Source organism: Sceloporus undulatus, chromosome 1 (genome assembly GCF_019175285.1).
Source record: "Sceloporus undulatus isolate JIND9_A2432 ecotype Alabama chromosome 1, SceUnd_v1.1, whole genome shotgun sequence".
Lineage (NCBI taxonomy): Eukaryota > Metazoa > Chordata > Lepidosauria > Squamata > Phrynosomatidae > Sceloporus > Sceloporus undulatus.
The window spans coordinates 125,445,573-125,460,380 of record NC_056522.1 but is presented as its reverse complement, the minus strand read 5'-3'; the positions used below and the strand labels follow the sequence as shown (position 1 = coordinate 125,460,380).

At 38.4% G+C, this 14,808-nt stretch overlaps 1 protein-coding gene across 5 annotated transcripts in view; it reads left to right on the top strand.

Annotated features, from left to right (window-relative positions):
* The window catches only part of SENP6 (SUMO specific peptidase 6), a 109,322-nt gene that overhangs the window by 30,829 nt on the left and 63,685 nt on the right, over positions 1–14,808 (top strand). For 4 of the 5 annotated variants that reach the window (XM_042469553.1, XM_042469544.1, XM_042469562.1 and 1 more), the window contains exons 4-7: positions 227–366; positions 1,303–1,404; positions 5,109–5,129; positions 13,564–13,634. In XM_042469553.1, coding sequence (XP_042325487.1) covers positions 227–366; positions 1,303–1,404; positions 5,109–5,129; positions 13,564–13,634 — 334 coding nt within the window. The remainder of the gene's footprint in view (positions 1–226; positions 367–1,302; positions 1,405–5,108; positions 5,130–13,563; positions 13,635–14,808) is intronic. The other variant, XM_042469535.1, reaches the window with a different exon arrangement.

Sequence of the window (14,808 nt, the reverse complement as noted above, 5' to 3'; positions counted from 1 at the left end):
AGTAGAAGACCAGGGATAAGATTCATATTGTAAGTTTTTCTGGTGATACTTCATTTTGAAGGTATTTGTGTCAGAACTATTTCATGTCAATTACATTTGGAACAGTACAACTATTTGAAGAATGGATAAAAATATTTAAGCAGGTCTTAATAGAAATGTAAAGTAAAACTCTGTCATGTGATCGTTGCTATTTATATTTAAGTTTTTGTTAATTGTTCCATTTCAGTCACTGCATTATCATTCAATTTTTGGTGCCAGAGCTGATTCTTTAAGAACATACGCTAGACGAAGCAAAACCGAGACTTCTAGAATGTTAAAAGGAAACCCAGTCGGACTCAATATGTTGACAAACAGCAAAAGAATAAGGTACAGTGCTTCCAAATGCATTTAGACATGTTTAATCAGTGGCATGTTTCTGGAAGTAATAAGGATGCTGCTTGTAAGTGATGTTAAGATGATTGCGTTTCTACTTCGTTGACATGTTCAGAGAATACTTTAAATTCTCTTATTAATAATATTCAAGAGTTCTTGTGGTGTAAGATTTGGGATTTTGTTATTGCAGGATTTTAGCTGGCTGCCATATGTTTGTTACACTGTAATTTTTTTTTTTAATTCCCAGCATTCTGGGAAACTGAGGCAAGGTTGATGTTGTTAGTATGTGTTGTTTAAGGCACAAAGCATATCTTTGGGCTACAAGCAATTTTGTGTTTTTAGAGATGGGGCTTAGAGTCCCAGCAGGCATTAGTAGGTGCCATGTGATAACCTGCACTCCTCTGGCCTACCTTTTCTACTTTGATGCTTAATTTAGGTGTAGACATCTTGACAAGTTTTTAGATCTCTGAGCTCAGCCCCTTCCCGTTACCTAACCTGAGGAAGAGTTTTGGAGAACCTGAATACTAGCACATTATTTTGAAATTATAGTTGAATGCTGCAAAAGTATTGCCTTCCTATTGATTTTGTTTAGTTAGGTGAAGAAGACAATTTGTAATAATAATAATCATAAAATCCTATATGTTTCTAAATGTTGGTTACATGTATTTAAGTAGGCTTTAATATCAATTATTTCCAATGCAAGGACAGTTCATGCATTGTTGCTTATTCACTATGAAGGAACAGGATCACACCTGCTAGCTGAAAAGGACTCTTTTTTCTGCTATTGCTTCACATTAACAAAACATTTCAGCACATGGAAGCTCAAAATAAAATAGAAAATGAAGTGATAGATAACTTTTCTAAGCAAAGTTATAATTTAGCCATGCCATAAATACTAATACGTTTACTGTCTGATTTTTAAATTTGCAGTGAAAATATTCAGAATATGTCTTGCTCCGGAACAGTAGGACAGACTAGACGTTGTCCTCATGCCCATGCACAAACACCTGTAGTAAAAACAGCAGCACAGAGGTAAGATGTTAAATACCCTTTCTCTCTCTCCCATAATCACTGTATATACTGTACACTCAAGTTTTGTACCATTTCCTTTTCTTTTAAACTTTTATTTCCTGAAAACCTTATTTGTTTTTATAAGAAATATATGATATTTACTTCAATAGCTTGAAGAATGCAGGTAGTGACATTGATAAATATATTCCATGTATAAAGATTTGCAGAAAGACATATAGGGCAGTCAAGTATGCTGTTTCTCTCTTGAAATTTTTGTATTCCATTGAATGCATAGAGGAATACAGATAATTTAGTTATTAGAAACATACTAGTTTAGGACTGGAGCAAAGGCTGGCTGAAACTTCACAAAGCTAAGAAATGGGAAGCTAAATCTGATTCCTTAACAGACATGTCATATGATTAGTAATAATGTTCTGTGATGTCACAAGTTGTGTTTGCTGCTAACTGACCCCTCACTTTATGCATACTTCACTTTGGTCCTCGAGGTGAGGATGGTGAATGCCTCGACCTAAGAAAAAAGCTTTACTTTGTGAAAGTTAGGGGATCTCTGTCTTTTATAGAGATGGAATTATGAAGTCAAGATTGGGTTTTAATGTGAATATTAGTTTTGGAGAACATAATTTTGAACCTAAAGAGAAATAACCCCAAGGCAGCCACAGTTGCCTTCCTGCTTACATTAAATAGGTTAAAATTTGTTTAGAGAATAAACAATGGCCCTCTGGATGTGAGAAGCAGGTAGCTTATCATATTTTGACACACCTGATTTCTGTTCAGTCCTCTCTTTCTTATTGTTTTTGCTTCTTTTTGTCCTGCTCCCACTTTCCATGCAACAGCTTCGTACATGCTAGCCATTTGGAGTATGTCCAGTCTTTTGTCTCTTACTGTCTGTGCTTTCTTATGTCCTCTTTCTGCTGCCTGTCAGCTAGCATGTGGATGCCTCAGTTGCCGATGATTTCAAGATTCTGCTGAATTTAGATTCTTTCAGCAATCCTGGAGAACTTGTATTTGGAGTTTTCCAGGAAGCAAAAAATGCTTGAGATCATCCTAGCATTGTTGCTTATTACTGTGTCTTTACTCTTGGTTTTTAAACCTGTCCTTTCTTTTGTCTTATACTGTGTTGTGTCTGATTATAATTTTGTCATTCTGAGCCTCAAAAGAACCTAAGCATAAGTGCTAATTGAAGACTGGGTGGCTTTGATGTCTTTCTGCTGTCTTATAAGTGAATCTGAGGTTTTAATACTGTGCTTGTCTCATCTTGTGAAGTCATTTCTGGTCTAGAGTTTTGGTCTTTGACCAAGAATATAGTTCTAAGGGTTTTTTTAATTGGTGGTACGTTTGTGAATTTACTCCTGAGAGCTAGTTATTTCCTTTTTTTAAAAAATGAGGCACAGACTCAATAACAATGGAAGCTTGACTCTTAGGGAGACTTTCATTTTGTGATCACAAGGCAGAAAGTATCATTTGTGCAGTTTTGTTTCCAACATTGCTTGTAGTTTTGGAAGATATACCTGAAAATTCCATTAGGGATGTTTTATACTGAATGCTTGTTTTGTTCCTGGATGATTTAACCAGCATTTGGATATAGCTGAATGAATTCATTTCAATTATAATTCAGTTTATGGTAGATTTTAAATACTTCAGATTGTATTTAAACAGGTGTGTGCCTTTTGGTTGTAAATAGCACTTTTACTATGTGGGAGAGTAATTTAGAACATTATTTGTAGAGTCCACATTGCTTTTGCACTGAAATATCCTGTCTGAATAGAGATAACAGTGAAAAATTTTGTGTTTAGAAAGTTTAGAAAGCTCACAACAGCTATGAGAAAGCTGATACTATTCTCTTATTCAAGCACTGATAGTCCACATGATTTGCTTTAATTTGTAACTGTGTTTCAATAATAGATGCTTTCAGACTGTTCACTGGAGCTATATAACAGTGATGTCTCCCATTAAAATATTCAGACATGTTTTGCTGTAATTTGCTCTTTATTTATATAGTAAAGCAGCTCAAACTCATTGTGTTCAGAAGAGAATTGGTTTTTGAAATATATAGCCTACTTCTGATATTTCTCAAGACTTCCTGAAACCCTTTGCTTTTTTAAAAAAAAATCCTATAAATGTTTTACTTGAAAAGGAGTCCCCAAATTTTTGTCTTATTTAGCTTTTTACAATCAAAACTGTTGGATTGTATTGGGGTTTTTAAATCACATTTAGATGCACTTGATGGAGTTAGTTTTTCTAAAGAGCAGGCGAAGGGCAAGGAAAGGGATTAAGACTTTCCACTTTTTTTAAAAAAAGAAGTCAGTACTGAAAGTATTGTTTTACCATTTTTAAATTGAAGTATTTTATGCACAAATGGGACAAAAAGGATTTTTTTTAAAAAAAGAAAAGAAGTGATCTAAAACAGGAGGGTGGAAGCTGTGGATCAGCATGTGGAAGCTTTAGGAGAAGGGCAGTGGGTGGGCAGGAAACAGATGAAAAGAAGGGACTGGAGGCAAAGAGTAACTAAAGGGAAAATATGGGGTACAGCCAACTGGAAAAAGAATTGGTCTGCTTCATTGTGTCTTATTTTTCCTCAAGGGTCTGCTAGTTGTTTTTCATTAAGGCTCTACTTGAAATGTTTCCATTATTGATCATGTCTCTGTTGCTTAAGTGCCCATGTTTTCAGAATGCCAAACTTTATTATAGTTGCCTCATCTGTGGCCATGTGGACCTTTTTGTCTTGCATATATATTCAAATTGTATGCTTCTTTTATACTATACTACACCAGTTGTCTTCTGTGCCTAAGTCTCTTTATTTTTAAGGCTTTGGGAACTTTGCCGCACTAAAGCCACAATCCAGTCCTTAGGTCTGGAGCGTGGCTTCGTCATGGCCTCTGGACTCTTAGGACGCATGCATCATTTAAACAGCATACCTCCAAAGTGATCCAAAGCAGCTTTATTTTGGCCTGTCTGTATGGGGCCTATTGTTTAAATAACCTCTTGAACAAAACGATGAACTGGCATGCTGCTTCAGGGATTGCGCTCACCATTTTTTACCATAACCAGTTTGTGGCACTGCCTATTGGTGAGAATGATAAATGGACAATTTTTCGAATCTGAGAAGAGGACAGGAATTGTCTACACAGTTGTGCAGTAGCGCCTGCACCTCTTCATGCTCTAGAGCTGACAGGAGTGTGGTTTGCCTCCTGGATGGGATCAAAGGCAGCAAGGGCCCAACTTGTACCCTTCCCCTCAGCTATTCCTGCTTTAGAGAAAGCAAGTCTGGTGGAGGAAGCCACTTCTTCTCCCTACCTGATCTTTTCATCAGGAAAGAATTGATGGAGAGAGGGTGTGTTAAGCTCTGCTACCTAAAGGTATGTATAAATTGCCTTTTTGACAGCAGAACCCAATATGATGAACTCTCTGGCCTTTTCCAAAGGAAAGGCTGGGAGGAAGGTTGACCTGAAAGATACAACTTTTGCCTTTGCCAGCCAAGTTCAGCCAAAATCTCCATGCTTTTGGGGTGTTATGGTATGTCTTTTCTTGAGGAGCAACTGCATCTAGTTCTTGCTTATTTAATAGTTTCAAGCACTTGTTTTTGTGAGTATAATATTACTTACAGTTAATAAGAATTCTATTTGATTAAAATAAAATATTTTTAAAGACCTATTGATGTTGAAGGGACTTGTATCTTATGATCTTTCTCTCTTTCATATTTTAAGCAATCTGGATCGAAAGGAAAGGTAAGCTCAATAGTGAAATGAGCATGGTAAACAAAAATGCTATGAAAATGATGAATTTAAGCCTTTTTTTTTAACTAGGAAAGCTATTGGAATGTATTTACACATTGAGTTGTGTTAATTGTTGATTTCAGTTTACATTAGCACAGGAGATTGTTTTCCTGATTTAATGCACATAAATGCATTCAGGCTGAATTTGGGTTGCTTTGCAGCAATAGAAAAGGAGGAGGAGTAAAATGTGTCCATTGTTTTGGGACAGACAGTGGGCAAAAAGAGGGCAGTATTAGTCAAAGCAATTGTTGAGATAGTTGGGAGCTAAAGACGGTATGAAGCCCAATCATCCATCAACTTTGGGTGGTTATTACTGAGATCACTCGAGTTATATTTTCGTTGGTAAATGCAAGGCTGATTGGCAGTAAAATATGCATTGTTTATGATTTGATCATGAAATTGGTGGCTTATTATTGTCCTAGGCAACTTTTCTGGCTAGCACCAGACTTAGTTTTTAGTGCAAATGGGGAGTGATAGTTGCAATCATTTGTAACAACTGTTTTCTCCATTAAAATAGTACTGTTTTTCTTCAGAACCTATTTTGAGGGCAAGTGTTTTCAATATGATGCCTCTTTTGGCCATTGAGAGGAACAGAAATTTTTGTGTCAGATGTAATTGAGGGGAGAGACATATCACTCTATGAGACCAGGGAGTGGGCCTTTTTCATAGTGGCATGCACGTGCGCACACACACACACAGACGCACACATGATTTTTAGATTATGATAAGGAGGTCAAATGTGCAGTGGTGTGCAAGAGGAGCTTACTCACTTTTCAATTAAATGGGACTCCAGCGAAATTTGCCTTATGCTGGTGGGGAGTCCAGAATGGGTCCTTCGTGTATGGCAAGGGAGGACTGTATCTCATTCTTCTGGCTTTCTTTAATCTTCAGCTGGGGCTGTAAGATAAAGATTCTGATGAGTTGTAATTTTTTAGAAAGATTAATTTTTCTGTTTTCTCATGGAAACGTTAATTTTTCTGGCCTCTTGTAAACACTTGAAATATTACCCAAATAATCACTTTTAATATTAAGTGGAGTAAATGTACCTTGTGGCAAGAAATAAAAATATTATACATTATGTATTTTGAAAAAGAAGATGATTTTGTATATGCTTTTTCATGCTGGGCAGTAATTGAATAATTGAGTATGAGAAAAAAATGTGATACAAATCTCAGACAGAGATGCATGATTTTAGACACACAAGCTCACAGGAAGAAGATACCTTCTTGCATTTACTTTAATTTAACTTCTGGAATTGGAATAGGTTTTTGTATAAATTATGTCACACAGTAGTCCAATGGCATATCTGCCAATTGGGAAGAAGAAAACCAATTTTAAGGTCTTTTTTCCCTCCCTCTTCCTTCTATTTTGATTTTTTAAGAAGTGCTACCTCTTAAAAAATTAAATTAAATTTAAAAATATTAATTTTTGTTCAGGACCTGGATTGAAAGAAATATGGGTAGATAAAAACAATAAGCATATCTAAATTCCGCTGAATCTGCTATATCTTATTTACATGCTGACAGTTTTCTGGCATTCTGCTAAACCAGAGATGGGACTATCCATCTGGTTCTTGTTCCAGTGGTAGTAGTATCTCCACTCTTATTTCTTATTGTTGCCTGAAGCCCTGGTGGTGCAGTGGTTAAATGCTGGTACTGCAGTCACTCACGCATAGTCACAAAGGTTGTGAGTTGGATACCAGCCATGGGCTCAGGGGTCAACTCAGGCTTGCATACTTCTGAGGTCACTAAAATGAGTACCCAGCTTGTTGGGGCAATTAGCTTACACATTGTAAACCACTTCGGGAGTGCTTTAGTGCACTGATAGGCAGTATAGAAATTTAGTTGCTATTGCTATTCTGCTTCTCATGCCTCCCACTATCCCAGCTTGATTGCTGATTGGTATGTGAAGCAGGTACATGACTCAGTCTATCTAAATAGCAACCAAAATGGTATAGATAGGGTGATATCATGAAGGCAGGGGTGACCTTTTAGCGGGATAGGATCTGGTTTTAAAATCATGTGTTCTTTGCAGGGGGGAAAGCCTCTCCTTATAAGCTATAATTCAGTTTGTATGGGCTGCATAGTTGAGAAAGAGCCTCACCAAGCCTTAGGTTGATGTGCTCATCTTTTGCCTCCAGTTCTGCTTGTTAGATTGAGTGCATTTAGCTTTGTATCCTGTTATGATATCCTGGTGCTAGATGTTCCTTTTACTGCAGAGAAAGGGGAAAGGATTAAGGTACCTGTCAGAGAATGTCTGTAGGCTTAATTTTATCTTGGACAATATTCCCCACTTTAATATTCTCCAGATGTTTTGAAGTATAGTTCTTGTCATCCCTGATGATTACTGATGCTAGTGAGGATTGATGGGAGTAATCTACAGTTAAGTTCAGCAGGCCCTGAACTAGTTTTCTATCTAGAGATAAATAGAAAGGAAGTGAGTGCTGCAGCTAAACCAGAACAATAACTTAAAATACAAAATCCACAAAACAAAAGCATCTGATTTAGCGACTGTTATGATCACACTTCTATCTAAACTCATAGCCATGTCTTCTTGGTTCCTTGTTTTGGGCACTTGGGCCATTGCTTGTTGAGATCTACAGGAGAAAAAACTTAAATTGGGATTGACTAATGGAAGTTTCTTGAGATTGACCTCTGAGGAGCACTCTACAAAGTTAGTTCCTTCTGATGTCACTGCCAACCCTGCATTTACTTAGCTTTGTGTGTGCAGGAGGGAATGCTATCCTTATGCTAGATTTTTTTGTGTATGTGCTATTAACATATACCTCCATCTCCAAGAAGCCCCAGTGTAACTAAGCACTAAACTAAGGTTATGATCCTGAGGTAAAGGGAAGAGTTGGCTTTTTCAGGGTTTGGACTTGTCGCGTGCTAGGATTGCCTCGGGGCAGAGCGCCCACACGGCCCACAACCCTAGCATGTGATGAGGACATAATAATGGCGGTGCCTTGTATACACGGGTGCCGCCATTGTTACGTAAGCACCATGCGGCGCTTATGTAACGAGTGCGCCAGTGGCACACTTGTTACGCTGCTCTTGCGACGTAAAAAGAACCCGCTTTTTGTGGGCTCTTTTTCCGCCGGAGGGAAGCTGTGTGGTTTGGCGGCTACAGCTTCCCTCTGGCAGAAAAACAGGCATCGGGAGGCTGCCATTTTTTGGTGGTCTGTACCACACTTGAGTTTACTTTGCAGATGTGTTATCGAATAGGAAACATGAACATTTGCATCTGAAATCTGAACTTTGGTTAATTAAACCTTAATTGTAAACCCACTGTTTGAAGTTACTTTTGTTCTCCTAAAGCAACTTCAAATTTTTGTTTGATGTTAACTGCCCTTGAGTAGACCCCAATTCGTGGCAACCTTGTGGATGAGATATATTCAAGTTCCCTGTCCTCCCCTGCTCTGCTTAGGTCCTGCAGATTCAGGACCATGACCCCTCTGATTGAGTCTATCCATCTGGCCAGTGGTCTTTCTTCTACCTTTCCCAGCATTACTGTCTTTTCTAGTGATTTGTGCCTTCTCATGATGTGAGTAAGGTACAACAGCTTCAGTTTCATCATTTTGGATTCTAGGGACAGTTCAGGCTTGATCTGTTCTATGATCATTTGTTTGTCTTTTTGACTGTCCACAGTATCCTCAGCACTCTTCAAATCCTGGTTTACAAAGGTAGCTTCCTTCCACTAATCTGTTAAGATTAACCATAGTTCAGATTTCAGATGTGTAGTGCAAATACTCAGGTTTCATTTTTGACAATAATTTCACGAAGTAGAACTTAAGCCATTTATCAGGTTTGGATGACAAAGAATTGTGATTCATGTGACACAGAAGCAAAGTTTCCAAACCTCTTATGGAGAGGCCTGAGGGTGGAGTTGTTTTAAACTTGTCTTTACCATGATTAACAGTGGCATAGTGTGAAGAGTGGATATGACTTTGGAGTGTCTACCTAGAGTCGAGTTCATAGGCTATCTGGTGTTAAGGAGGAACATGAATCTGGGATTTTCCAAATATGTTAGGGGTATAGTGAACAATTAATGAATTTTAGTCTGCTTTGATATAGGAAAATTATTTCTGCAAATAAGTGGACATTTTTCCTTTCTAGATATCATTTTTATGCAGCCATCTGTTTTTGTTTTATTTAATGTGTCTACAAAACTATTCAGTTTGGCTCTGAGAATAGTTATTTTCTTTAGTAATAAGTGGAAACTTTAATAGTGAACAACAAAATATGTGGCTGTGAAAATAGATGTGAAGCAGATGGCTCAGAAAGCGCAGCCCAAGGCAGCTCTGTCCACAAGCAGATTGGTCTATGGTGACTGCACAGCCCACTCCGAAAGCAGGCCATGGTGGCAGACCCAAGCTGCACTGCCAGGAGCTGGATTATCCTGGCTCTTTTTTGCTCCAGTTTTAAGGACTGGAGTGTGGCTTTGGCGCAGCTTCCAGCCACGTTGGAAAAAGTACGTTGTATAAACTGTGAGCCTCCAACACAGCCAGAAGCCGTTTCTTTTGGCCCATGTGTTTCAGGCCATAGATAAGTTCTGGTATTAATAATTTTCTAAAAGTTACCTTTTCATCGTTTACTTTTGATATTGCATAGCATTCCTGTTTAGTACTCTAATATACAAAGATAACATGCAAAAATACTAGAAGGAGACTTGCAAAGTTCTGAAGGTTAATGATGAACCAGATATTAAGGCAAATTGATTCATTTTATAAAGGTCAATAGAAATGTTGAAATGTATTTTTATATACAGTCGTCCCGCCTTATCTACAGATTTTTTTATTCACAGATTGAAGCATCCATTGTAATATTTGAAAATATTACAAAAAAGTGTAAATTCCAAATAGCAAATCCTGATTTTCCATTTTATTTAAGAGTCACCATTTTATTATGCCATTGTATTCAATGGGTTTTGAGCATCCACAGATTTTGTTATCCACGGGGGATCCTGGAACCAAACCCCAGTGGATAAAAAGGGCCCACTGTACTGTATATACTTGAATATAAGTCGATATCATGTATAAGGGCAGGTTTTGGGACCAAAATTATGGATAATTTTGGTATAAGTTATAAAACTTAGGGGTAGCTAACAAAGGATGTAAAGGATGAAGCAAAAGAAAACAATGACAAAGGAACTTATAAAATTTCAGCAGGCATAACTGTTTCTGCTCTTACTAAAAGCTGCAGGATGAGAAAATAGAGGGGTTCAGTGATTCCAGGGCAGTTGTCACTCTTGCCTTTCACCAGGGATGGTTCTTTTTTAATGAGAGTTAAAGTACAGAACCCACATTGACCCATGGATAAGTTGACTCAGGTTTTTTGGGTTATTTTTGACCTAAATTTCTAGACTTATACATGACTATATACAGTAGTTTTCTATTGGTCCCACCACTGTAACAGACATGTTTAATGAGAACACACCCTCCTTGGTGGATGCTCTCAGGCTATGTCCCACAGAACACTAAGCTAGTGGCCTTTTGCTCACATTTTGCTGTCAGTCAAAGACCATAATATTTAGACAAAGAACTGTGGTTTTAACTGCCTTGGATCCTATATTGAGAGAAGGACAGGATAAGAAGTAAATAAAATAAATGAGTGCCTATTTAGTTAAACATGCAGCTAACACAGATAAAGCAAAGCCTATATGTTGTTGTTGTTGTTGTTGTTACTTACACCACCCTGGTTCTCACAAAACTATATGTTAATGCTGAATAATCCCTACAGGGATGTATGGTAGTAGGACAACAATGGGATATGAGTTAGCTAGAGAATACCAAACAGAATGTCTAAGTCAGTGATGGTGAACGTTTTAGAGGCCGAGTGCCCAAACTGCAACCTCAAATCCACTTATTTATTGCAAAGTGCCATGTCCCTCTGGCTTTCTAGTTACAAACTCTGTGCTGAGGTGATGGCATGTGTGCCCACAGAGAGGGCTCTGAGTGCCACCTCATGCCATAGGTTCGCCACCACTGGTCTAAGTATTCCTTTTGGTGTTATAGGGCCAAAACACATGGGCCAAATGAAGCAGATTCTGACCGCATTCCGGGTGTAGCTTTCAGATGATGCATGCCCCAAGTGCTGCTGGATGTTGCGCTGACACGGTGCCATCCAGGAAGAACCAGTCCAAGAAGGAGTGGAAAAGATCTGCTCCTTCTGACAGGCTGATTCAGGACTGCGGTGGTGGCCTGGAGCAGGGCTGGCCATGTATGGTTGCTGCGGCCCTGACACGATTGACACCAGTGTGGCCATGCATTGCTCTTTTGGGCCTGCTTGTTTTAGGTCATACTCAGTTCTTGGGAGCTTCAGGTAAGAACACAGGAAGAGTGCTGCTGCTCAGACCAAAATTCTTTGTGGTCCAACATTTTTCTCATTCAACAGCCTATCAGCTGTTTGTGGGAAACCCACAACGAGATGTAAGTGCAAAAAGCACCCCGCATCTTAGACTCCCCAGGAAATGATGTCTGGAAACATACTGTCTCTGGTACGGGGGGCGGGGGTTATAAATCTGTCATGATTATCCCATCCTTCATGAATTTTCCATTTAGTGTTAAAAAGCTCCCCAAGTTGACAGTGGTCACTTCCTCTCGTAGCAAATTCCATTGTTTTAACTAGAAATTGTGTGAAGAAGTAGTGGAGAAAGTAGGGCCTCTGGGCCATTTTAGGCCCAGGAGAGAATGCTTTTTCCAATAGGAAGTGACTGAGTACAAGATACAAGATAGTCCAGGGATGACTAAAAAGGCAATATTGCCTTTCATGCCTACTAGCAGGCATGGGGTTCATGTTAACTCAGTAGGCATATACAAGGTGCCAACATGGATAATTTTTCTTAATAGTAGTTGTTTAACAAATAGTCTTTGAGAGAAGGCCAGCACCATTTACTAAAAGGCAGCACATTCACGTGTGTAGCAATGTCCACTTCAAATAGAAGTGATATTTTAACTTAGATGTGGATGAGGAATTCTGATCAGAAGCCTTGTCTGCCCTTCTCTTATGCGGGGATCCGTTCCGGACCCCCCACGTGAGAGAAAAAACGCAGATGCTCAAGCCTCATTCACACGCCACAGGAGCACACCCCATTCATGTCAATGGGATGCACTGCCCCACGCGCCCTGCACGCTCCCGTGTAGCTTTGAGCATATGCTCAAAGCTGCGTATAACGTGGGCGCACTGTAGTAGAAAGACAGAAACTACTGGCCATGAAAACCACCCTGACTGCTAATAAAGCAAATGTAGACTAGCAGTGCATACACTTTTACATAGATAAATGTATTTGCTCATTAATTCATTGAGATAAAAAGCCATTGCCCCTGTTGAAACCACAGGCTATAGAGTCGAACTTTTGGATGAATTAATGTTCAGTTTTTCTATTGTAAATCCCTCATTATTCAGCTTCAGTAGAGGAGTCCAGTTTCAAATATTGCGAGTCGAAGAGAAGAGCTCCTTACCCACATTCTTCATACCATGCATAATTTACATGCCTATATCATGCTTCTCCTTACTTGACTTATTAAAAAAACTAAATAGATCTGAATATTTATTTCAGCAAATATTTTAGCAAACATGGCTCTCACTGGTCTTCCCTAACTCCAGACCATTTATAAACAAGTTTAAAATCATGGGTCCCAGTCCAAATTTCTGAGGGACCCCACTGTTCATATCTCTCAATTGAAACAACTGATCCTGTATTTGTGGTATTCACTTCCTGTTTTTAAACCAGCTATAAATAAGAGGACTTCATTTTATATCTTATGACTCCTACATTTATTCAGGAAACTTTAGTGAGAAACGTGTGTGTTAGACAAGGCTGCAAAAGGTAACTGTGTGAAATCCTGGAGTGTTGCTTCTGACAGTCTGGATAGTATTGAACTAGAGTACAAAAATCTGACTTGGTATAAAGCAGTTTCCTGTATGGTTGTTGCCATTTCCATAATTAATGGCAGACATTATTCAATGAAATTTTGAAATACTGTATATTATAGGATACTTTTCTTCTTCTATACCCCTCCGCTCCCCCTGTAATAGACAGTTATCAAGACAAAGGTAGAAGCTGTCTTTTGCATGCTAAACTTTATTTTCATTTTATGGCTCTGTACGTATGATGGAAAATAATTTGTATTTGGTTGTTCAAACTGTTTTGAAGCAGTTCCTGATGATCAATGGAACACTTAACATTATAGGTGTGGGATTTCATCTCTGCTGTATTAAAACATCTATTTATGATAGGTTTCAGTATATAAGACTTATTTTTGAAGGTGTCAGACTTCAGTAGGCTAATGTATACATGAATAAATATATTACATTTGATTATTTGTGAAGTAGTTGAATTGTAAATGTAGTTCTGCTGAACACAACTCTTGATTCATTTTTCTCAGAAAAGAATATCCCCCTAACATTCTGAAGATAGACAGCGAATGCATTAGATTGTCTCAGTCTCCAGAGATGAGTAAGTTTGTTTTTATTTTCATTAGCCACCCATGTCAAATTACATTATATATGGAATATTTGAATATTGATTTGTTTATTTGTGGGTGGGTTTGTAGGTTTGTAAATTATATTTGTATCTGGTGATATAGGTGTTACCCATATTCTCATTTTTGACTATGGGAGTGGAAGCACTCCTCTTGTGTGAAATAAGTCCTGTAATCTGTCTAAGGAATTACATGTACAGTGGGCTCTCTGCTTCCATAGACTCTGGATCCATGGATTTAACCCACCGTGGACAGAAGATCCCAAAATGGTAAAAAACAAACAAGTAACTGAGATCTAGTGCAACCATGCCAAGAAGCATTCTCGGGATGGCAAGCAAAGTATTCCACTGTCCTCTTGGGTTTAACCTCATGCCCCATCTGCGAGACAGGAGTCCATGTTCTTTTTTCTTTTCTTAAGACTCCTAACCACCTTCTCCTTCAGTTTTTTAACTGCCTGTCCTGCCATCCGGTCAGAGGCAACCTCTTCTCCAAGGTTTTTTTAGTTAAATTAACTTAGAATGGAAGGAAAAGAAGCTAAACTAAATAAAAATACTAAAGGGAAAGAAAAAAAGGATCATCAAACAGCAGCAGCAGCAGGGGAAATTAAATTAACAGCAAAAAAGGTGATGCAGCCCTCCCTGATGACCGTTGCCAAACATGTCTCTGGAGATGATACTCAGATCAATCAGATTAAACAGATATTTTTATCCTCCAGTGAAAGAGAAGCAGAGGATAATACAGCTGGCTGTGGTGGGGAACAAGAGTCTGGGCGGTGACCAGGCTCTATTCCCATTAAAAACCTTGGAAATAAATTAGAAGATCTAATAAACGTAATGATTCTTACCAGGTGAATACCAGGAACAAAAGAGTTGTGGTGGCACTAGCTTCTCCTATGTCAGAGATCAGTAGTTACATTACTACAAACAGCCCAAACTGCTATTTTGAGTTGCAAGCAGCTACTGCAACTACCAAAGGAGGTGGAGACTGCTTGGGAGAAAGGGAGGAGAATCAAGCGGCGGCAACCACAGAACCTCCCTCTAAAAAGAAAAGGAGAAAAAAAAAATTAAAATGAACACTGAAAAGAATGGGACTTTAAAGTCTACCAATTCTAATGAAACTACTGTAGTAATGCCAGTACAATCAATTGAA